The sequence below is a fragment of the Lutra lutra genome, chromosome 12 (assembly GCF_902655055.1).
Source record: "Lutra lutra chromosome 12, mLutLut1.2, whole genome shotgun sequence".
Taxonomy (NCBI): Eukaryota; Metazoa; Chordata; class Mammalia; order Carnivora; family Mustelidae; genus Lutra; species Lutra lutra.
Genome location: NC_062289.1, coordinates 48,511,896 through 48,537,501, shown reverse-complemented (window position 1 = coordinate 48,537,501; position 25,606 = coordinate 48,511,896). Strand labels below are relative to the sequence as shown.

The 25,606-nt window shown below is 41.7% G+C and overlaps 1 protein-coding gene and 1 non-coding gene across 5 annotated transcripts in view; one reads left to right on the top strand and one right to left on the bottom strand.

Annotated features, from left to right (window-relative positions):
* Nucleotides 1-25,606, bottom strand: part of TMEM241 (transmembrane protein 241) — a 115,864-nt gene that overhangs the window by 15,951 nt on the left and 74,307 nt on the right. For 3 of the 4 annotated variants that reach the window (XM_047696648.1, XM_047696650.1, XM_047696649.1), the window contains one exon: nt 24,898-24,991. In XM_047696648.1, coding sequence (XP_047552604.1) covers nt 24,898-24,991 — 94 coding nt within the window. Of the gene's footprint in view, nt 1-7,374; nt 7,506-24,897; nt 24,992-25,606 lie in introns of all 4 variants that reach the window. The other variant, XR_007121804.1, reaches the window with a different exon arrangement.
* On the top strand, nt 10,656-10,764 carry LOC125082752 (U6 spliceosomal RNA). Its single transcript, XR_007122077.1, has one exon. It is a non-coding gene; the product is annotated as a U6 spliceosomal RNA (small nuclear RNA).

Genomic DNA, 25,606 nt, shown 5'->3' with positions numbered 1-25,606 from the left:
AGTCCAATCACATGCTCTATCTTATTTGTCTTTTTTTTTTTTTAATAGCCATCCTAGTGGGTGTAAAGTGGTATCTCCTTGTGGTTTTATTTGCATTTCTCTGGGGGCTATTGATATTCGGTATCTTTCCATGGGGCTTATTTTGTGTCTTATCTGAAGAATTGTCTATTGGGATCTTTTGCCCCCTTTTAAATTGAGCGATCTGTCTTTTTACTATTGATTGATAAGAGTTCTTTCTATATTCTAGACACAAGTCCCTTATCAGACATGTAATTTACCATGGGTTGTTTTTTCATTTTTTTTTTTTTTAAGATTTTATTTATTTATTTCACAGACCGAGATCACAAGTTGGGGAAGAGGCAGGCAGAGAGAGAAGGAAGCAGGCTCCCTGCTGAGCAGAGAGCCCGATGCAGGGCTCGATCCCAGGACCCTTGGATCCTGACCTGAGCCGAAGGTAGAGGCTTTAACCCACTGAGCCACACAGGAACCCCTGTGGTTTCCTTCTTATAGACTCTTTTATTTATTTTACCTTCAAATATTTATATTTTACTTTAGAACATGGTCTACCCAAATTATGTACTACTTTCCTTGATTCAAAATGAGTTTTAAATGTGATTTTATGGGGCACCTGGGTGTTTCAGTTGGTAAAGCAAGCAACTTTTTTTTTTTTTAAGATTTTATTTATTTATTTGAGAGAGGGAGGGAGGGAGAAGCAGATTCCCTGCTGAACAGAGACCCCAACTCGGGGCTCGATCCCAGAACCCTGAGATCAGGACCCAAGCAGAAGGCAGATGCTTAACTGTCTGAGCCACCCAAGCGCCCCAAGCATGCCACTCTTGATCTTAGGGTCGTTGAGTGCAGGCCCCATGCTGGGCACAGAGATTACTTAAAAACGAATAAATAAATGCGATTTTAGAAAAGTTTTGAAGATCAAATAAGCACATACATTTAGTAAGGGTCTAGAAAACTCCACATAGTAAATCCCCAAATACATTCAGTAATTTTGAACAGCTTGGTGATCAGTTCTTTACCAGGAATAGAGGAACAGGACTACTGAGATTACCTCGTCTCTCCCGTAAATTCTGGCACTTTAAAGATGTTATCCCATTGTCTGTTGGCATTCCTACTATCAGGGGAAATGTCACTTCTTTTAAGGTAATGTCTTTTTTTCTCTGGTTGATTTTAAGATTTTCCCTTCACCTCTGGTTTTCAACAGTTTGACTAGGATATGCGTTAAGTATGGTTTTCTTTGTATTTTTTGTTTGGGATTCAGTGAGCTTCTTGAGGCTCTGATTGATATCTTTTGGCAGTTATGGAAACTTCTCAGCCATTACCCCTTCAAATACTGTGTCTGCTCCATCTCTCTCTTCTAGAACTCCAGTGACACATACTTTGAATTTTTTGACAATTTCCATGTCTCTCATGCTTTCTTCTGTTCTCTCCATTTTTTTTTTAAAAGATTTTATTTATTTATTTGACAGAGAGAGAGATCACAAGTAGGAAGAGCTGCAAGCAAAGAGAGAGTGGGAAGCAGGCTCCCTGCTGAACAGACAGCCTGATGCAGGGCTCAATCCCAAATCCCTGAAATAATGACCTGAGCCCAAGGCAGAGGCTTAACCCACTGGGCCACCCAGGCACCCTGTTCTCTCCTTTCTTTCCCTCCCTTTATGCCTCACTAATCCTGCTACACTGTGTCCTGTCTGCTCTTCTTGGGCCAGCCAGATCCTTAGCCCCCACCCAAAATCAACAAGTTCCTCCCACCCCCAACCACCTTGTGTTACTCAGTATACGTAGGAAGGGTCCTTCCTTCTCTAGAAGTTATTTATGTGGTTCTCATTGCTTTCACCAGTCTCTGATTTGTTTTTCTTTTTTCTTTTCTTTGCTCTTTTTCTTTTTCTTTTCTTTTTTTTTATTTTAAAGTAGGCTCCACACCCGGCATGGAACCCAACACAGGACTTAAATTTATGACCCTGAGATCAAGACCTGAGCTGAGATCAAGAGTCAGACGCTTAACTGACTAAGCCACCTAGGCACCCCTCTGATTTCTTTAAAAATACAATTTTTGCAATTTATTTGCTTTTCCCCCTAGTTGTTTCAGTGGAATGTTGACCTGTCACAACGTACAACACTGTACTATGAAGTAAAAGGTTTCTATTTATTATATAGATAATTACAGATTATTATATAGATTATAAAACTGAGATCCAGAGAAAGGTTAAGCTACTGCTTTCAAACCAGGTTTGGCTAAGCACTATTTCCCTAGAACCTCCTTAGATGTCATGGTAAGGCAAGGTGGGGGGGCTTTACTTGATTTGTTCTGAACATCTTCCCAATCAGTGCCAATCTTATGAACTCGACATTATAATTTTAATTACCTTTTTAATTTTATCATAGTCTAGGAATATGTATATTATATATATGTAATATATATTATATATAAAATATATTTTATATATATTTATAAAATATATATTTTATATATATATATATAAATATTTTACCAGCCTGGGGCAACAGAACTTTCTCAAAGACATAATCTCTTTCTCTTTCTCTCAGACAGTTTCAGGTATGATGCAACTGATGGGGATTAATAAGGCAGCTGGTAGTGAGAGCAACATTCAGGTTCTTCCTCATGATTCCCTCTGTCCATGGGAGAGGAAACTCATCTGCCTCCTGGCCTTTCACTCTCATCCAAGTTCACTCTGATGGAAAGACTTCCTCATCTTGCTGTACGTTTACCAAGCCTCATTATACTAGTTAATGGGATTCTAGTGCTTTACACACAAAACCTAGACTCTAAATGGTTTCTCTCTTCCCCTGAATCCACGTAGTAAAGTTCCCTGGAGTCTCTGTCTCCACCTGTTGGGGGTGGGAATGGAGGATGGGGAGGAAGCCATGATTCCTAGCAGGAGCAGAAAGCCTTAAGGCTCTAAACATTTTCAACATTTCAACTCTCTTGACATTTTCAGCTCAACTTTGTTTCCCACTTGCCTACTATTGCTTGTCCCTGTATTCTCTTAGTGTACACCCAAGAAGGGAAGAGGAGTGGGTAGTAGGGTTTAAGTATCAAAACTCTGAACCTTCCAACACATGCTGTGTACTGAAAAGACCTGTGTGTCTTGTCACACCATCTAACACTGGTCCTTTGCTTGTAACTTCAAAAACCTGTGGCCATTTGGACATTTTTTTCTCTTGGACTTGCAACTTCCTGGCACAGTTGTGCAGGTGTTAACTTCTGGGTGGCTGGATGTCAGACTTTTCTCTTCAGTGTTCACATTTCTCCAGAAGCCATACTGACATGGACACTGATATGGTGTTTCCCAGTACCTCTGGAGAGCTTCTTCCTTTTCTCGCTCTCTCTGTGGGCATTCCACTTCAGCTCATCCTAAAATACCCGATCTGTCTGATTTTCTATCATATACTATGTTTTTGTTGTTGTTGTTAAGATTTTATTTATTTATTTGACAGAGAGAGATCACAAGTAGGCAGAGAGGGGAAGCTGGCTCCCCGCTGAGCAGAGAGCCTGATTCCGGGCTCCATCCCAGGACCCTGGGATCATGACCTGAGCCGAAGGCAGAGGCTTAACCCACTGAGCCACCCAGGTGCCCCTCATATACTATGTTTTTTAAGGAAAGAGGCTATAAATATGCCAAGTACTGCTTCTTTGCCAAGCAGTATAAAGAGCAAAATACTGTTGTCATCCTTAGAACATCCAGTTGTTGAGATAAACAGGGAATTTAGGATTACCCTACCTTTCTCTCAAACTCCATTCAAAGACCGCCTGCTGTGAAGCCAATAGAGTCTTCATTCTGGTACTTTTTCTCAACTTTCTCCATTCCATTGTATTCAGTAAATGTCCTCATCTACTGACAGGCTTACTTTTAAAAATGATTGGTTTCTGCCAAAGTGATTTTTAAAATTTTGTCCTGCTGACTGAAAAGTTCTATCAGTCTCCCAAGCTAAACAGGGCTCTGTGCTTCTGGAAGGAAGGGCATGTGGCTAAGGTGTTTAATTTTCTGAGTTGTTTCGATTCACTCAAAGGATAGATCTAATCTCTGCAGTTTATTTTTAGAAATGAAATAAATTTCAGCTCAAAGGAGCTTTTAAATAAAAGCACCATAATTATATTTACTCCAAGGCCTGAAGATTTTTTTTCATCTCCTTTTTTTCTTTTGTAACTTTTTAAAAGACCTTTAATGCACTGGTGTTTTAACGAATTCCCATATTTGAGCATTGTCTCTAGGTCTAAGCTTTTTTCAGAAGAAAAACAAAGAAACACATCCATAATATTTTAAGGTCTCCCACCCAAATTTTCCAAGAAACCTGGGTACTTATTTATTTCAAAGGAGTCAATCCTGCTTGTAAATGAAGAAGGAAAAAGAACCGGATGTCTACCATGTTCAGTTGCCATTGTTTTGCTGTTACCACTTAATCTAATGAGTTTTTATTCATGGCTGTCCCCTTCACTGGTTAGGCAGAGTAACACACTCATGAGTTATTAAGTTATGGCTGTGTTGAGCTTACGTGCCTGAGCCTAGCCATTTCATCTCCTTTCGATAGAAGTTTAATTCATGCCATTGTTATCCTGAGTAATAATGGAGGGAAAAGAACAGCTTTGCCAAAAGATATACATCCAGACCTCCTTGCAGTGTTTAAGGAAACAAAGTGCTCATTTGGTAAAAACACTTTTGCTGCTTTAAACCTGCCTCTTTCCTTAATCCCAACAATTTCTGAAGAAATAACAGCTGGGAGAAGTGAGGCCATGACGTCACGGGCTGTGCCTTCTCCAGGTCTGGTCACAGTGGGTTCTGCACGATCTGGGGGCGAGAACTCCTGAGCAAGCTTGCGAGAGCTTCACCCCGACTGCTCAATTCTGCTTGAGGGATTTACACAAACCATGAAGGCTTTCAGCTCTTGCTCTACAGTTTGGTGCACTCTGCAAAATGTCAGTGAGCTCTTCTGCTGTGGACACCCCTGTGCCCCTCCCACCCCCCACCCCCGCCCCCAGTTCATATGTTGAAGTCCTAACGTCCAATGTAATGGTACAGGGAGATGGCACCTTTGGAAGGAAACTGGGGTTAGATGGGGTCATGGGGGGGTGTCTTCACGATGGGCTTTGTGACCTTATAAGAAGAGACCAAAGAGCTCTCGCTCTCTCTTTGTCTCTGCCATGTGAACAGCTAGAAGACAGCCATCTGCCCACCCAAGGAGAGAGCTCCCTCCAGACACCAGCCCTGCCGGCAGCTTCCCCATGGACTTGCAGCCTCCAGAACTGAGAGGAATAAATGTCTGTTGCTCCAGCCGCCCAGTCTGTGGTATTTTGTAATGGCAGCACAAGCTAAGACATTATTCCTTGCTCTTTTGGAGAGTTTTTAAAAAGTGAAAGTTTAAAAAAAAATAACAATGACTAACTGTTTCAGAAGAAGCTTTTACCGAATTAGAAGTGAAAAAGGAAAAAGGGCTTTGAATGGCTAGAATGAAGGGCTATGGCTAGAATGAAGCAGAGGCCAAATGACGCGCACCTCGCACCTCACCAGGCACCACAGAGGAGAACACGACAGGCCAGCACCTGCCCTCACGGCGCCCTGTGCAGGCTCAGTGCTTCTAGAGGCCACCAAGCAAGTCGTTTCCATGGAACGTGTTAAGTGCTGAGATTACAGGTATATTCCGGATATTACAAGAATAAGCTCTCCATGGAGATGATGCCCATGTTAATCTTGAACAAATAAGAACTACCCAGTGAGGAAGCTGGGGAAGGGATTTCTAGGTACAAGGAACAAGACCAACAAGTCAGCAAAGTTGAAGCCACTGGGTCTCAACTGGGGAGCACCACATGCGAGGTGAGTGGCAGCCCATCGTTAAAGCTGAGAGAAAACTGGGAGATGGAAAACAAAACAATAGCTGGGAACCCCTTTTTCCTAGCAAGGTACTGAGAAAAGTCCCATAAGGATTCTATCCCTTAAGAACGGTGGGTGGCTGGTTCCAGGATAACTGGGCACACGGTGTGATCAGACGCCAGAGAGGGGCCTGCCCTCGGATTCACAAGAGCCCAGGCCAATCTCGTGAGCATCTGCTCTCATGCCCGTGTCTGTGGGAGAGCCAGGCCAGCAGTGTCCTGGGGGTCCTGGGGGTTCCAGACTCCCTGACAGACCTCAGGCGGGCCAGTTCCCCTCTCTGGATTTGAGCTCCCCCCCCCCCTTAAGAAACAAAGAAATCATCTACAAAGTATTTCTCAGGGATTAAATTTTAGCCTCTCACTTAAAAAAATTTTTTTAAAGGGGATAGGAGATTTTATTCATTCCTTGACTTATTCCAGTGAGAATTTTCAAGAAGCTTAAAAAGACAGTGGTTACAGACAAAACACAGGGATTACAAGGAGATGAGAGGAAATGTACACGTGTGTATCCGCCTTCATTTCTCTTGGGTACTTGCCCGGAGTGGGACCTCGTTTAGCTGTAGTGTTTTCTAAGCCAGAAATGCTATTCTTTGTCCTCGCCAACACTCGGTATTGTCAGTCTCTACAGTTTTGGCAGCTCTGGTGCATGTGTGGTTCCACATCAGATTTGATACCACTTCTGTCTCAATGCCCCATTCCCTTACCACTAACCTAGTCCAGGCTGAAAGCTGCCGTTTCCCTCTTGAACACCCAGTCAACAATCTTTATTTCATGCCATGGCTGATATCTTTCTTTCTTTCTTTCTTCTCATTTTTCTTTCTTCTTTATATTTTTTAATCAACACCTGTGTAGAAATTCCATGGTAACTTAGATTCTCTGAATTCTTTGAAAAAGTGAAAAAAGCACTTTGAAACCTAGGGTGTCACTTGGATCTGGTCATTTTAGATCTCTCTTGACACTAGGGTAGCAATGTGGAACAAACTGGAAGCAAAGGCTCTCAGCCCATATCAGCAGCTCTGAAATTGTAGCTGAACCCAAAATGCAAACAACACATCCAACATTTCTCGATCTGCGAGGGAAAAGCTCATTCTTTCAAGTAATACTGTACTAGCCAAGGTAAAATATTCAACACACATTATTTCATACAATCCCTGCAACATCTACATGATTTCCATTTTACAGAGAAGAAAACTGATACATATGGAGCTGAAATAATCTTTCCAAGGTGACACTGCCAGAGGGGAATTCTGATCCACAGCTGGGCTACCTGTCTGTCCTCTCTACTGTCTCCTCACTCTACAAATCTCTGCTGAACGTAACATGTTCCGACAGAGCGACTTGAAAAAAACTGTCAGGAAAAACAAAAACCCCCTATGAAGCATGAGTATGGAAACCGAAGTAGGCCTTACATAATCCGTAGAGCGGACAGTCAACCGCCCGAGTACAAGTTGAGGAAAAGAAGAATAACCATTACTGACCTCACAGAAGATACACCAGGACTTACGGAGAGCCGAGTGGCTCATGCAGCTGTAGCTCAACTCCAATACCAGGTGGGGGGCGGGAAATACTTTCGGAAGAAGTATTTACTGATCACAGACTATGGTCTCAGCTGTGGGGGATACAAGAAGACACCTAGTCTCACAGTTCCCTGGAGTGAACTCCTTTTCTAATTTCTCGAGCATTCTAGCCATCCATGAAAGATAAAACCGAGGGGCGTCTGGGTGGCTCAGTCGGTGAGGCGTCTGCCTTCGGCTTGGGTCATGATCTCAGGGTCCTAGGATTGAGCCCCGCATCAGGCTCCCTGCTCAGTGGGGAGTCTGCTTCTCCCTCTCCCACTCCCCCTGCTCGTGCTCTGGCTCTCTCTCTCTCTCTCTCTCAAATAAATAAAATCTTAAAAGACAAAACCAATAAAGCCTACTCTAATGAAAGGTGACACCCTCCCTCCCAAATCCTAACCTTTTAAGGGCATACAGACAGATGAGGCTCTGAATGTCATAAACACTTGGCAATTTGGGACAGTAGTGTCAATGATGCTCACAGTACGATTTGTAAGGTGAGGGTTTGTAAGAACGCAGGGCCCAACGTCATGAGAACACTCTTACTCTCACCTGAAGAAAAACATTTGTTTTCCCAGGTGAAAATCCCTTGCGGGGGAGAAAGGGCAGTGCAGGGATAACAATCGGTGATTGGATCCTTGCAACCAAAGTGCTGTAACTCCGAGAAGACAAATCGAACGAAGTGTGAAAAAAAGAGTAAAATTGTGTTTCTTATTTTGAGAGGATGGGGTAATCACCATACAGAAGATGAATTGAGATCTGAAAACAGTGGCCCCTAATTTCATTTTCACTAAAAAAGGTAAGAGGCACTTTCCCAGTGACCAAATCCTTTGCAGTTCAACACCTGCGTCTGGGAACACATCGACCCTTGAGCATCACTCAGGCCTATTTATGGGGAGCTGGGCACATCAGCAGGTGTCGACGCTATAACCTTGAGTAAGATGTCCCTGCCTCCCCTGGGCTCGCAGGCTGACACCCAGGTGGCTGGCTGGGAAGGAGAGACCCAATTATTATGATTTTTCTAATCAGCCTGATCCTTGCCCATATTTTTCTTCTCCTGACATGGAGGTGAGAGGAAGTGGAGGGTATCTTATTTATCAACTCCTGACCAATCACCTACCACGTTCTGGGCCAAACATGGCACGCGCCTGGAAAATCCTGCAGGAAACACACAAAGCCCCAACAAGGGAATAATGAATGGCCCGAGGTGAGGCAGGAAAGAAACAAGATAGAACTTCCCTTGGAAACAGGGGTGGTTGGGGACTGCAACGGGAGCCTGCCCCCAAGCCCCCAGAAGTCACATGACGAGATGACAGACGTGAGGTGTCACCAGGGAGATCCTGTTCCCCTCACCACCTCCCCCCATCAACACCCCTCAGAGAGGCGCAGAAACGATAAAATGAACACACACAGGCTAACGCTCCTTGTGTCTATAAGGTACCAGAAGATTTCTTTGTTGACTGAAAAAAACCGTTCCTTGCCGCCCATTTCACTGACTGGCTGGCTCTTCTAGAGTCGTCGAAACACACACAACCTGCTTGTACTTAGCTGCCTGGCCTGGCCGTACCGCTGGACCCACTTGCTTGCATGTAAGCAAAACATCTCTAAATGTCTTTCACATCCACGGCTCATTCCTTTCCATCATGTGTCAAAACTCAGCAACCCCATAATGAACGTCTGCTCCTTGGGATTTCCCAAGATTGGTTTCATTTGATCAGCTCTGACTATGGCCGCTCATTCTCCCTCAGTACAGGCCACTCACTTCCGCCCCCCGCCTGCCCTCTGGTTTGCTCTGGGCAAGGACCCGGTCAGGGGAGCTCTTTGTGGATGACCCTGGGCTTGTCCACACCTTGTGGAACCTGGTTTTAGTGATACAGAGAGAGGGTCTCTGGAGGGAAACAACAAAGACAGATGTGCACCCCAAGAGCATTACTGGGGGCGATGGGAGGTACTTGAGAGACACCTGCAGATTTCCATCATTCTCTATGTCTGATGGGGGTGCACAGAGCTGAAAAGATGTGTACAAGATCAGCATACTGAGGCATTCGCTCGGCACTCATTTTCGCGTTTACTATTTTACAGTGAACTAAGCACACATCAGTGTATCCTCCGACAGGTGCCTTGTCAATGTCCCCAATTAACTGGCCTTTGTGTTGCAAAAATCACTTTAATTTTAGTTATTTTAAATGACATATAAGCCTTGGAGCCATGAAATTTATAGAAATTCAGGGTCTTTCCTTAGTAAATGAACTGCTGCAAATTCATTCAGGTCCAAAGTTGTGAAAGCCAGCATTGTTATCATATTTTTGCAGCAGAGAACATTGTGGTGGTCAATGGCACTAAAAATAGCCCAGAAAAGAATTAGAAGTGCTTCACTGGAAACAAGAAAAGAACAAACTTATCCAAAATAGCAAAATGTCCGTTAGCATCACTCCCTCCCCTATGAATTATTTTGACAATGGGAAATGGAATTTAATTTTTTTTCTTTAATCCACAACTGTAATTCCCCTCCCATGTGCCCTCTGGGAAAACCTTATTCATAAACGAAGAATTCCCAGATAACTAAATTCTTCGCTGACTGTTTCCATACAGCTCAACAATAACAAGGCAGCTCCCGAACTTGCCACTTCAAGTTTCTGTCGCTTCGACAGTGATGTCATGGAAAGACATCCACAAGCTGTTTTTGTTGCCTGGCTAGAGACTGTAAAGGAAAGCAGGCGCTGCCCCTAGGTTTTAATTTTCCATGAGAAGTTATTCTCATTGCCATAGCGGCTTAAACTGTGGAAAAGAAAAGGGATTTAATTAGGTCACAGCCGTAATTAGACTTTTGAGCGCACTCTTTCCACATAAAAGTCACTTTAGAGCAGAGCTTCATTGGGTTTAATCGTTTATTTTCATCGGACCATTCCTGAGGCATTACGGTGCTGAATAACCACCGAAGGAGGATACAAGGAATACCAAGAGCCACACGGAAAGTGACCCCTCCACGTGAGCTTTCCAAGGTTATGGGAAGACGGGGAGTCTTAGGCTGAGAAGAGAGAAGAAATTCCAATGGTGAACTGAGGGGGTCATGGAGGAGCCTCCTCTCCCCCTGACTCCCTTTCTCCAAGCACAAGTGGGAGAAGACAGTGATGGGCTCTCCACGCCCAACAGACAGTGAGGATGACAAGAATGATGAGGATAATAAAGGCAAGGAAGTAACTGTGCCTACTTTGGCAGCATATACACTAAAATTAGAACAATACTGAGAAAATTAGCATGCCCCCCCCACACAAGGATGTCATGCAAATTCATGAGGCACTCCTTACTTGGCTGTAACTATGTGAGGTGGTGAATGTTAACTGAACTTAATAGAGTGATGGTTTCACAATATATACAAATATCAAATCATTATGCGGTGAGCCTTAAGCTAATTCAATGTTATATGTCAATTATATCTCAATAAAACTGGGGTGGGGGGAGTAACAGTAGCAACAGAGTAGGAAGGAGGAGGAAGAGAATTAACATCCTGTTCAGCATAGGCGACCTAGTGAGAGCAAAACATGATGGGCACAGTAACTCTACTCCCAGGACTTTCTCATGGTCTGTTCTGTGTGTGTGTGTGTGTGTGTGTGTATACACATGCATACCGAACATAGAACCTAAGAAGCCTTGATTCCTGAACCTGAAAGATGTATTCACTTGTTACCTCCTCAGAAGTTCAAGACAGGATTCAGAGCAAGCCTTGAAACTTCTGTACAAACACACCTAAACAATTTAAGTGAAGAGTAAAAAAAATTATGTTATTTAGAAGACATAAAATTTTCATGATTTCATTTTAAAAGACACTAAGGTGCTCCTTCTTCTTAAAAAAAAAAATATATATATATACCAGAAACAGCAAGTTTCATCAACAGTCTTAGAGACGTTTTAAAATTCTAAACATCGAACCCCAACAGTATCTGTTGACAACACTTTTACAAATTCATCCTCTATGTAAAACAGGTTTAATTTTATCTATTAAACCGACATAGCCAAGACTCCTTGGTTCAATATCTTGATCAAGAGAAATGTCAACATGTCATCGAAGAAAGAAAGACATTAGGCCATGTTCCCAAGATCTGGCAAAACAGACAGAAAGATAGGCAGTCAAGGGGCACCTGGGTGGCTCTGCTGGTTAAGTGTCTGCCTTCGGCTCAGGTCATGATCCCAGGGTCCTGGAATCGAGTTCCGCATCAGGCTCTCTGCTCAGTGGGGAGTCTACTGCTCCCTCTCTCTCTGCTGCTACCCCTGCTTGTGCTCTCTCACTAATACTCTCTCTCAAATAAATAAAATCTTTTTTTTTTTTTTTTTTTTTTTTTTTTAAAGATTTTATTTATTTATTTGATAGAGAGAGATCACAAGCAGGCAGAGAGGCAGGCAGAGAGAGAGGAGGAAGCAGGCTCCCCGCCGAGCAGAGAGCCCGACGCGGGGCTCGATCCCAGGACCCTGAGATCATGACCTGAGCCGAAGGCAGCGGCTTAACCCACTGAGCCACCCAGGCGCCCCTCAAATAAATAAAATCTTAAAAAAAAGAAAAAGATAGGCAGTCAGAAGTCAGAAAACTTCCTACCCACTTAAAGAGACCTTCACAAGGCTAAATCAACTGGAGACCGAAACTTACCAGCAGAATCTTCTCACCTCTTTTAAGAGCAACTCCGATATGGGAAACACAGTTCAGGATGGTGGTCGTGTTACTACACAAGGAGGTGTTGTTTCAGAGACAGCTGTGAAGGCTCCCTGGCAATCCCACTGTATAATTAAGGCGCCATCAGTGAACAGCCAGCAGGGTGGTCTCCATGGAAACCAACAAACACACATTTTCACAGGCCTAGCAACTGTTCTGAATCAATGACTCTTTATATAGGTTTAAAAACATTGTGAATGGTGCATCAATTGCTTCTTTTGTTAGATAATGTCTGATTAAACATGTGTGAGAGACCCTGTTGTCCTGCCTGCTGAATCCCCAGTAGCGTCTACAGTGGGCTGCCCACAGCTAAATTCACTTACCTAGAACTGCAGAATACAAAGGACAGACTCAGACTCCAGAAATCACTGGTTAAGTTGGGGGAAGAATTAAACTAGTAGTTGACAGTGCCAGGGAGGACCTGCCCATGGCCAGCACTCACTCTTTTAGGGCTGTGTCAATATTATTCAGTCCTCTCAGTACAGCACACATTATTATTACATGTGCTTACAGATGAGAAAACGAAGCACTCGTCTAGAAGATGGCAGACCTGCGCCTCAAAGCTACATCAAAATGAAGTCTTGGTCCAGGTTCGTATCACTCTACGTAATAATGCTCTGTGTTTGCACAGCACATTGTCACTCTCCAGCTACCTTCACATACATTATCTCATATATTCTGCTTTTATCTCAAAACGCTGAGTGTAGTTCTAGAATTTTCTAACTTTGCAATATATTCTTCCTTGATCTTTGTCTGCCTGCCCCACTCTGTGCCCACTACACACTCTAGGTTTCAAGACTTACATGGGACCGTGTCCCTACCCAAGCTGGGAAAGAAGCATCGTCCTAAGCAGCAATGGGAAAGGAAACCCCATTGTATATAAGCATGGATTTTGACTCAAAACGCTAAATAAAAACGGGGACAAACATTACAATTAACCATCAGTAGCATTTACACATCATCTTCCATGAGAGAGGGCAGACTTTGAGATGAGGATGGAAGGTCTGATTGCTAAGTGGTTTCCTACTTTATTTTGAATGGGTTCTATTAAGGACTAGTAAATGCTTTATTAAGAAGGCATGGATAATCAATGATCTGGCTCCTGGCACATCATCATTATATATAACCCGACAATTGAATATACATGCCATCAGCATTTAGTCTTTTTTTTTTTTTAAGATTTTATTTATTTATTAGACACACAGAGAGAGAACACAAGTAGGCAGAGAGGCAGGCAGAGAAAGAGGGGGAAGCAGGCCCCCTGCCAAGCAGAAAGCCCGATTCGGGCTCGATCCCAGGACCCTGGGATCACGACCTGAGCCAAAGGCAGAGGTTTAACCCACTGAGCCACCCATGCGCCCCAGCATTTAGTCTTAAATATTAGATACACCAACACTGTCAGAACTCACTTGAGTCATAGTATTTCTGGTCAACTGGACAAAGCCGAACAGTGAGCGGTCTTTCCTTGTTCCCCTGAAATTCCAATCCCCTACCACATATCTCTTGGGAAAGCCTCATTCCCATCTATCACAGCCCTCCTAACTGAGGCTCCAGGAAAAGGCTGTTTTCTCTGAAGCTAGTCCCTGTCCCCCTTCCATCTCCCACTGATGCCTGTTCTCCCAACTTCCCTCATTCTTCAGCATCTCTGAATTTCTGCATATGGTGTGTTCTTTTCTGGTTTCAAGCATGCCTAAGTCCTTGTTTCCCCAGAAAAGAAATTACTTTCACTAGATCTGGCCATCCCCCTTACCACCACCAGTCACAAGCTCTTTCCTGTGTCTTGTGTATTCTTGGATACTTATGATCCATCTTCCACCCCCTCCCACCCTGCCCTTCTACTAAAGGCTAGCGATCGATGTCCTTGGTCTAGTCTTTTCTCAATCTGGATCTTTCTGATTTCTTGGTGGTATTTTGTTTTACTCCTTTAAATTCTTCCTGAGACTTCCCCACATGGAACTTTTGGGGCTCCCCTCGGCTATCACTTCTCTCTCCTTCACATTATTGATCTCTGGCATTTAAGTGTCTCCCAAGCAAAGTCCTAGCCCTTTGCTCTGCTCCACCCAAACCCTCTCACTCCCTCAGTGAGCTCAGCTACTTCTTCAAGCTCCTGATGCCAACTCCACTGCTCTAGGTGAAGCCCAAACAGACACATGAAGCCTTGAGTTTTCCCCCGCATTTCACCTGTTTCCAACGCACAACAGCTCCACTTAGATGTTTTCTCTCCATACATATCTAAAACATATTTCACCAGCTTTCCTCCCCAACGATGCTCTTTCATAACCCCCACCCCCCCACACACACACATTTCTGTCTGTGATGCCATGGATTTCTCATGTCCTGAGACACAAACTTTGGAGCCGTTTGTGATCTTCCCTAGACCCAGACAATTGTCACACACCCCACACTGCTTTAACAGATCTGAGTCTTTGTTATCTAATTCCTTAACCACATCACACAACACTTATATGATAGATTAAATAATTACAATTTTTTTTGCTTCAGATGATCAGTCATCAGTCAAGTTGACCTTTCACCTTTATTGCCATCACTCACTACCTTGATTTGCCTCCCTTCTAAATGCTTGGAACTCATTTCCAATGTGATTTGCCTTTAGTCGTTCTCATTGAGAAGTTCACAGTGGTCTCTGGAGCCTGGCTTTTAGGGCTCCCTAATCCGTCTCTTCGAGGCCCAATTTCCCCTCACACCTCTACACCTTCCTCCTCCTCTGGTCAAATGTATTTCCTCACAGTTCCCCTCCTGCACATCCACCTCAGGGCCCCTGCCACTCGACCTGGAAGGCCATCCCTCCATCTTCCCTTCTCCCAGGCAAGATGGGCTTATAGGGCCCATTTGATCTTTCCACTGCATCAGTCTACACACAGCTTCCCTTTTCCTAGCTCCTGAAGTCATACCACCCTGTCAGCAATGTCCTCTAATAGTCTCACCCTTGTCACTCTTACCTCCTCCTCTGGATCATAAGATGCTTTTGGCAAGCACTACACATACACTATATACTACATACATATACTACACATACACTAATGTACTTCTTCCACCCCAGGCTCCAAAGGTTTCTGTAATCAATGTTGACTGATAGAATCATGTCCAGAAAGAAGGCCAAAGAGAAACCATGCACTTTGATATAAGGCACTCTTCATACCACCCAGAGGGAGATGGCTGGCTCCGTCAGAAGCACATGCAATTCTCGATCAAGTATCACCTGAGCTCAAGTCTGACATTGCGTGCAGAGATTAATTAAAAAAATTTTTAAAAGTTTTCCATTTAGGGGCACCTGGCTGGCTCTGTCCATGGAACATGTGACTCTTAATCTCAGGGTTGTGGGTTTGAGCCCCATGTTAGGTGTAGAGATTGCTTAAAAATAAAATCTTAAAAAACAATACCACCTAAACTCTTTTAAGAATCTAGTGTACCTTAATATCCCATGGAATTAACAGCTGTTTTAGGCAGGCAGTAAAGTGATCAGGGAAGGGACACAGTAATAACAGTGGTAACAATATAAAGTGACTCAGGGGCACTTTTTTCCCACGCTGAGCTTTCTCAGGTTCAAAGAAGATACTAACTAAGATAAGGACTGGAGAGAAGCATGGATGCCTTGGAAGTGATGGAAGTTCATGTGACAACTCCCAAGAAAATACCAGAGAATGGATCCATCTGGAGCAAGGAAGAAGGTACCCTTCTGAATGGCCTCTTTCTGAGTATCTTTGAGTTTTTCCACGGAATCCAAATTCTCCTCTGGGGCCAATGGAACATCCTTCTGAGTCACTTTCCAAATATGCTGGCACTCAGTAGAGTCACAATGACGTCATGGGGAAATGTATTGCTAAGTACAATTATGTTGTATTTCAAATGTCAGCACATTTTGATGTGTAGGTGGCCCAAGGAAGGGGTAAATATTCTGCCACTGAGGATAACAGAGCTTATTTTCAAACAGAAAAGAAAAAGGAGAAGGAGGGGAGGGAGAAAAAGAGAGGGAGTGCTTGATATACTGGGGGTGGAAAAGACCTTAGTGGCTCATCTAATCCAATCTTCCACATTTAAGGAGGATTAGCATCAAACCACAGCAGCCAATTAAAAATCTTTCCACTTTTGAATCAACTACAGAGCCATCCGAGTTTAAGAGGAAAAGAAAAAATAAAATAAATAAAAAGGAGGCTCATGAAAGTAGTGGCCAAACAGGAAAAGCCATACACATAGGAAAAATATCCTCCCTAGTCCTAAAAGACAAGACTTAAGCCCTATTCTTTGAGCACTTTGTAGCTTTGCGGGATGGTTCACATGCCATAAAATTCACCCACTGTAAATGTAAAATTCAATGATCTTTAATGAACACATTAAAGAAATTAATTTAAATGACGGTGCAACCATCACCACCACCCAGTTTTACAACATTTCCATTACCTAAAAAAAGCTTCCTTGAGTCTATTTTAGTCAATCTCTGCTCCAAGAAACCATCACTGTGCTTTCTCTCTACATTTGCCTTTTTCAGAAATTTCACAGAAATGGTATCATACTGTATGTATTTTTTGGTGACCTGCTTCTTTCATGGCCATAACGTTCTTGAGATTCATCCGTGGCATACGAACGTATTAACAGACCATTCCTCTTTATCACCAAATAGTATCCCAACACACGTATGCAGCAAATCCTCTGTACACATTCCCCAGCTGATGGACACTAAGATTGTCCAGTTTGGAGCTACTATGAACAAGGCTACTCTAAGTGTTCGTGTTAAAGTCTCTTTGTTTTCATTTCTCTTGGATAGATTTCTAGGAACAGAACTGCTGAGTTGTAGAGTTGGTTTATGTTTAACTTTGTAAGAAACTAGCAAGATGGTTTTCTAAAGTGGCTATACCATTTTACATCCCGATCAGTAACTTGTGAGGGTCCCAGTTTCCCCACATCCTTGTCAGCACTGGATGTCATCTATATTTTTTTATTATAGCCATTCAAGTGAGTGTGTCGTGGTATCTCATCATGGTTTTTTTAATCTGCATTTTCCTGATGACTAATGACAACGAGTTCCTTTTCATGGACTTGATGAACCGATCAAATATCTTCTTTGGTGAAATATCTACTCACATCTTTTTTCCTTTTTTTTTTAAATTTAAGCTTTTTTTTAGATTCCAATTAGTTACTGTAGAGTGTAATGTTAGTTTCAGATATACAATATAGTGACTCAGCACTTCTGTACATCACCTGGTGCTCATCACAACGCTTAATGTTCACTCCTTAATCCCCATCACCTAGTTCACCCAATCCCCTCTCACCTCGCCCCTAGTAACCATGTTTGTTCTCTATAGGTAAGAGTCTGTTTCTTGGTTTGCCTTTCTATTTTCCCATTTTCTCATTTGTTTTCTTAAATTTCACGTATGTGTGAAATCATAAAGATTTCATAGATAATAATAATCATAGATAAATCATACTGTATCTGTCTTCCTCTTCAGCATCATACTCTCCAGCTCCAACCACATTGTTGTAAGTGGCAAGATATCATTTTTTATGCCCGAGTAATATCCCATTATATATATATATACATATATACATATATATATATATATATAGTCAACCTCTTTTGACCATTTTTTTTGTTTTTTATTTTTTAAAAAACATTTATTTATTTGAGAGAGAGAGAGAAAGATAATGTGCAGGGAAGATGGGCAGTGGGAGAAAGGGACTGAGTCTTAAGCAGACTCCAAGATGACCGGGGAGCCTGATAAGGGGCTCAATCTCATGATCCTGAGATCACAACCTGAGCCAAAACCAAGAATTGGACGTCTAACCAAATGTGCCACCAAGGTGCCCCTGATCATTTTTTCATTGGGTTTTATGCAGTCTCATTAAAGTGTAAGAATTCCTTAGACATTTCAGAAACAAGTCCTTAATCAGATATATAATTTATAAATCTTTTCTCCTAGGCTATGTCTTTTCATTTTCTTTTTTTTTTTTTTAAAGATTTTATTTATTTATTTGACAGAGAGAAATCACAAGTAAGCAGAGAGGCAGCCAGAGAGAGGAGGAAGCAGGCTCCCTGCCGAGCAGAGAGCCCGATGCGGGGCTCGAACCCAGGACCTGGGATCATGACCTGAGCCGAAGGCAGCGGCTTAACCCACTGAGCCACCCAGGCGCCCCTGTCTTTTCATTTTCTTAACAGTGTCTTTTGACCATTAATTTGATTGTAAAATATTTTAATTTAAAAGAAGTCTAATTTATCAATTACTTAGTGGCTTATTCTAAGAACTCTTGGCTTAAACCAAGGTCAGTTACATTTCTTCCTGTGTTTTCTTCTAAGAGTTTTCTAGTTTTAGTGCCTACATTTAGGTTCACGATCCATGGCTGAGGTGACAATGTGAGATGGGGGTCTAAGTACCTTTTTTTGGCATACAGATATTTGATTGTTCCAGCACCATTTGTTGTAAAGAAAATCCTTTCCCTGTTCAATTGCCTTGGCACCTATATTGAAAGTCAACAGAACGTAAATGCCTCTCCTTATGCCAATACCATAATGTCTGGATGATTCTAGCTTTACAGTGCGTTTTCCACCCCAACCTTTTCTTTTTCAAAACTGTTTTGGCTATTGCATCTCCAAATACACTTTAGGATCAGTTTGTGAATTCATAAAAAAAGTGATTGCTGGGATTTTGATAGGAATTACATTGAATCTATTGATCGACTTAGGAAGAATTTCCATCTTACCAACATTGAGTCTCTCCATTTATTGAGATCTTCTTACATTTCCCTTAGAGAGATTTTACAGTTTTCAGTCTTGAACTTCTTTGTTAAGTCCCTACGTATTATTTGTAATGCTATTATGAATAGACTTGTTTTCCTAATTTCATTTTTATGAACATGACTGTTCATTACTAATACATAAAACTACAACCGATTTTTGTACATTGATCTTGTATTCTGAGGCCTTGATAAATTTTTTATTAGTTCAATTAATGTTTTTCTAGATTTCTTAGGATTTTCTACATATAGGAGAATGTCATCTGTGAATATAATTTAATTTCTTTCTAACCTGGATGCCCGCCCCCCTTTTTTTTGGTCTTATTGCACTGCTTAATAGAAGTGGTGAGCACAAACATTCTTGTGCTGTTCCCAATCTTAGAGGGAAAGTCTTTCACCATTTGCTGTCATGTTAACTATAGGTTTTTCACATATGCCTTTTATCAGGTTAAGAAGATTCCCTTCTATTACTAGTGTGTTCAAAGTTTTTATCATGAATGGACATAGGATTTTATTAAGTGATTTTTCTGCATCTATTGACGTGGCTGCATTTGTAAAATCTTTATTCTATACATATAATATATTATATTAATTTTCATTTGTTAAACCAACTTTGTATTCTTGATAAGTATTACTTGATCATGGTATAAAATTCTTTTTATATGTCACCATATTTGGTTTGTTACTATTTTGCTCAAGATCTGTGTTCATAAAGAATATTGGTCTATAGTTTTCTTACTATTTTCTTTTGTCTGGCTTTAGTATCCAGGTAACTCACCTTATAGAATAAATTGGGTGATATTCTCTTTTCTCTGCTTTCTTTTTTTTTTTTTTTTTTAATGAAATATCCAGAGAAACCCCAAATACTTGGAACTTGAACAAGCAGCTTTTTTTTTTTTTTTTTTTTTTGACAGATCACAAGCAGGCAGAGAGGCAGGCAGAGAGAGAGGAGGAAGCAGGCTCCCTGCTGAGCAGAGAGCCCGATGCGGGGCTCGATCCCAGGACTCTGAGATCATGACCTGAGCCGAAGGCAGTGGCTTAACCCACTGAGCCACCCAGGCGCCCCTTTTCTCTGCTTTCTAAAAGAATTTGTAAAGAAAAAATATTTCATTTAAAAATATTTGATAGAATTCATCAGTAAAGCTTATTGGGTCTGAGCTTTTCTGTGTGGAAAGATTTTTAATTACTACTGACATTTATTTACTTGTTAGAGGAGTTTATTCGGATTTTCTATTTATTCTTGAGTCAATTTTCCTAGTTTGTACCTTTCTGGGAATTTGTCCATTTCTCTAAATTGTCTGATTTGCTGGCATAATATGAATGAAGAAAGTTACTCATAATAAATAATAAGAAAGTTACTCATAATAAATACTTTCAGTTTCTATAGAATCAGTAGTGAATGTCCCTCATTTCATTTCTAATCTTAATAAATAGTATCTTCTTTCTCATTTACCTAGTCATTCTGGCTACAGACTTGTCAATTTTGTTCCTGTTTTCAGGGAACCAACACTGATTTTCCTTGTTTTTCTGTTTTGTATTTCATTAATTTCTACTTTTTAAATTTTTTTTTAAAGATTTTTATTTATTTATTTGACACAGAGAGAGAGATCACAAATAGGCAGAAAGGCAGGCAGAGAGAGGGGGAAGCAGGCTCCCTGCTGAGCAGAGAGCCGGATTCGGGGCTCGATCCCAGGATGCTGAGATCATGACCTGAGCTGAAGGCAGAGGCTTAACCCACTGAGCCACCCAGGTGTCCCTAATTTCTACTTTAAACTTTAACATATCCTTCCTACTGCTTGCTATGGGTTTAATTTGCTCTTTTTCTAGTTTCTAAAGGTAGAAGCTCAGATTACAATTTGAGACTTTTCTTTTTTCTGATAGGGGTGTTTATAGCTATGAATTTCCCTCTGAGTATTACTTTATATTGTAGCCCATAAATGGTTTTATTTTCATTTGGTTCAAAATACTTTTATTTTCCCTTGTGACATCATCTTTGCCCCATGAGCTATTTAGAGGTATGTTATTTAATTTCCAAATAAATGGGGTATTTTCCTAGATTTTTATTCTGTTGTAAATTTCTGATATAATTCTACTGTGGCCAAAGAACATAGTCTACATGATTTCAATCTTTTTAAATTTCCTGAGGCTTGTTCTGTGACCCAGCATAACATCTATCCTGAAGAAAGTGTCACGTGTGTTTGAGAAGAATGTGTTCTCTGCAGTCAATGGGTAGAGTAGCATATGTTCGTTACGACAAGCTCGTTGATAGTATTGTTCAAGTCATCTGTAGCTTCTATATCTTTGCTTTTCTACCAACTTTGAGAGTGCAAGGATTGGCATCTCTATTATTGTTGAATAATTTATTTCTCCTTTCTATTTTGTCACTTTTTGCTTCATATATGTGGGGTGCTGTTGTTAGGTGCATACATTTATAAGTGTCATTTCTTTCTAGTGTACCAATGCTTTTATCATTAATAAATGTCTTTGTTTTTCCCTAGTAATATTTCTTGTCATAAAGTCTATTTTGTCTGATTTTAATATAGTCACTCCAGCTAGCTTGCTAAAAGCTACTGTTTGCATGGTTATGTTTTTCTATCCTTTTACTTTTATCCTATTTATGTCTTTGAATTTAAGATGTGTCTTTTTTTTTTATTTAATTTTATTTTTAAAGATTTTATTTATTTGTCAGAAAGAGAGAGTGCACAAGCAGGGAAAGAGAGAGAGAGTACACAAGCAGGCAGAGGAAGAAGCAGGCTCCCCACCGAGCAAGGAGCCCGATGTGGGACTTAATCCCAAGATCCCGGGGTTGTGACCTGAGCCAAAGGCAGGCATTTAACAGACTGAGCCACCCAGGCGTCCCTAAGGTGTGTCCTTGGCAGACAGCATACAGGTGCATCTTGCTTTTTTATCAAGTCTGACAATCTTTGCTTTTTGAGTGGGTATTTAGTCTGTTCACATTTAATATAACTACTGATACAGCAGCTAGTAATAAATCTCTTAGTCTTTACCTGGGGATGTCTTTATTTCTCATTCATATTTGAAGGACAGTTTTGCTGTATGTAGAATTCCTGGTTGACAGATTTTTCTTTTAGCGTGTTGGATATGTTATCCTATTGCCTTCAAGTTTCCATAGTTTTTGATAAGTCATCCACTGATCATATTTTTTTTTTCTACATCAGTTTTCTCTTCCTCTGGAATTCTCATAACACATATGTTGATATGCTTGATGTTGTCTCACAGGTCTCTGAACCTCTGTTCGTAATTCTTCAATTATTAAAAAATCTTTGCTTTTTAGATTGAATAATTTATTTTGCCCCACCCTCCAGTTCACATATTTTTCCTTCTGCCATTTAAATCTGTTATTGAGGGTGCCTGGGTGACTCAGTTGGTTAAGCAACTTCCTTCAGCTCAGGTCATGATCCCAGAGTCCCAGGATCGAGTCCTGCATCAGGCTCCCAGCTCCGCAGGGAGTCTGCTTCTCTCTCTGACCTTCTCCCGTCTCATATTCTCTGTCTCTCTCAAATAAATAAATAAAATCTATAAAAATATATATATTTAAAAAATAAATAAATCTGTTATTGAGTACCTCCAGGGACTTTTTCATTTCATTTCATTTTAGTTATTGTATTTCTCAACTCCAGAATTTCTACTTGGAGCTCTCTCTCTCTTTTTTTTTTTTAATCATCTCTAGCTCTTTATTGAGAGCCTGTATTCATTGAGTCTTTCTTTTAATTTAGATCTCTAAGTGTAAATATCTGCTTTGCAGTCTTTTTCTGCTAAGTCCTACATCAGAGGACACTTAGACATAGTTTCTATTAACTGCTTTTTTCCTGTGTATGGATCATGCTTTCTTGTTTCTTTGAATGCCCCTAACTTTCTTGTTTTTGAATATTGGACATTTTAGATAATACAGGATAGCAACTTTGGATTCCGACTTTTCTCAGTGCATCGTCATTGGTATTATTTTGCTTGTTTAGTAATTTCCCTGGACTAAGTCTATGAAATTAGTCTCCCATATAAGGTAGAGTTGCTAACGTCCTTTACTCAGTTTTTTTCCCCTTCATTTTTAAGCTTTTTCTGGCTTTCTAGAAGTCATCCCCATGTCTGCATAGCTTAGTGTTCTAGCAAAGACTAGTCGGAGGTTTTGTTCAAACACTTTCAGCCATAAAGACTTCTTCTCTCTGCTTCTGACTGTGTGTGGGCTGGGGAGCACACTCAAACTTCAGGCTGAAGTTTTTTCTGTCTGCCCCAGCTTTTGCTGGCTCTCTCCCATCTCCTGCGTGTGCACGCAGGCTCTGCTGGCCAGGGACATGTGGGTGTTTTGGGCACACTCCGTCTCTGCTGCTCGTGCACACAGACTACGGTCAATCTGGGACACATGGAGAGCTATCAAACCCCTACGGGCTGTCTCACCTCCCCCACCTACCTATTTAGTCCTCAGCTAGACCACTGGTCCATTGCTTGCCCCCAAGAGGACTAGAAACTCAAGATGGTGGAGTTACTGGCTCTTCTTACTGAGTTACCACTGACAATGGTGGCTTTAACTAAAAATACGCCAAACAGAGTATTCTGGAAGCAGCAGCAAGGCTGCTGGTTTTCACAGCCTGCCCCATCTGGTTGAAATATCACACTGACAGAGCTGGGGAGGAGTGAATGGGAGCGACCTGAGAGAAGACCGCCACAGGCTCATGTTGTTCCTACCCAAAGTTTTGCAGTTTTCATGAACAAATGCTTGCTTTCTCAGTTTGTTGTATGCCTTTCGTCAATTTTTAGAGAGCTGAAATGGATATTTTTGACAATCTTTTTCCAGCTGTCCAGTTACTTTTGGGGAGGAGGATTTGTCAACCTCCTCATTCCGTCATGCTGGAAGTCAGTCTCTCAACCACTCTTTACATTTTACTGTAATTAGAATTATTACTGCAGCTAAAAAGCAGATCTATGGAGGTGAAAATATTACTGTGAAATGTTGTTTTTGAAGAAAAATGTTTGGTTTTGTTTTCTGAGGAAAAAAAGAAACAACCAACAAACAGAGATGACTAAAGGTATGACCTTAAATGATTATTTCATTAGGTTAAATTAAGAAATCTCCTTTCTCGGGACACCTGGGTGGCTCAGTCAGTTAAGCATCTGCCTTTGGCTCAGGTCATGATCCCAGGGTCCTGAGGTGGAGTCCTGCATTGGGCTCCCTGCTCAGCAGGGAGCCTGCTTCTCTCTCTCCCTTTGCCTGCTGCTCCCCTGGCTTGTGTGTTCTCTCTCTCTCTCTCTCCGACAAATAAATAAATTAAATTTTTTAAAAAAAGAAGAAATCTCATTTCTCAGAAGCAGCACGTAGGGCTTTGCAACTTGACTCCTTCACACACACAAGAGAAATGAAATGCTGCGCTAGAAAAAAGTTAGTCCCAAAGTATTTCAGTCACGATTGAGCATCCCACAGGTGCTTTTTCTGCTCCTTATTTTCCCACCTCTCTATCTTATGTCTCAGCCATAATCATCAGATATGCAGCAGGCATTCTTATAATAGTCTGTTGTCCAAAGGCTTCATCAAAGTCCTCCTACCTGGCCATTTGTCTGTTTTCCTTTCTCTACCATTCCTGACAGACTGAGATCTATCAAGCAAACCACATGGGCTCTGGACACCCTCACAGCCCCGAGGAAGGAAGAGAAGACCTACCTCATGTATCCAGGAATCCAGTCTCATAAAAATTGGAGAAGACTTAGAGATTTCTGGGGGCAAAACCTCTCATGTTCAGATGGGGGAAATTAAGGCTCAGGGAAGATAAGGGGATTATCCCTTCCAGGTGTGCAATAAAGATTATGCTGATATAATAGGCAGAGGACCTTGGAAATTGTCATCAGAATGACTGAAGGTTCAGGCTCAGGGCCCATGACTGGAAGTGACTTCACGAAGATCACACATGATGTCATACATGCTCCAAGAACACTGGACATCAAGGCTCCTGAGATCAATCCCCCGCCCCTTCCCTCTTTCTTACCTTAGCAAAGAAAATCCAGGCTGCACACTGCCCTGGGACCATAAGGCTTTTCAGCTTCACTGTGCTGAGCATGAGAAAGAATCCTAACAATCCACTGGAAGGAGAAAATATTCTTTTGTTAGTGAGACTTGTCTTTCTGTAGCCAATAGCTATTTTCTCTTACATTTTACCAGTTTCTAATTACTACAGAACCTGTACTTCATCTGGGTTTTCTAGTGGTCTCTGCATTTAAAAACCCAGGAAACTCTAATTTTTTTAAGGAGCTATGAAAAGAGAGTTCCACTGGGTAGTGGGCAGTGGGGGAGGGAGGGAGAGAGTACAGAAACTTGGGAAGTCTCTGACTAAATCATGAAAGAAGAAAAGCGTGGCGGACGATACCTCCTGCTCCCTTCCATATTATTTCTGGAGCATAGTGCTTGCCAAGGTAGAGCTTCAACTTTTTTCAAGCAAAACAAACTGCCAGAAAAAGACTTCCAAAGCGAAACTCACCATATGGGGACAGAGGGTCTGGACCGACTCCTGGGTTCAAGGTAAGAATCTGAAGGGGAGGGCTGGCTCCAGGAGCAAATGTCCCCCAAACCAGGCTAAGCTACGCAGATGTAATCCTTTGGGAATGATTCCTAAGCCCACGTGTGTGACCTGAGAGACCATGCCCCATGGGGAGTTCTAGAGATCGGGAGCAGCAAGGCTTTAGCACAGCAGTGGACCA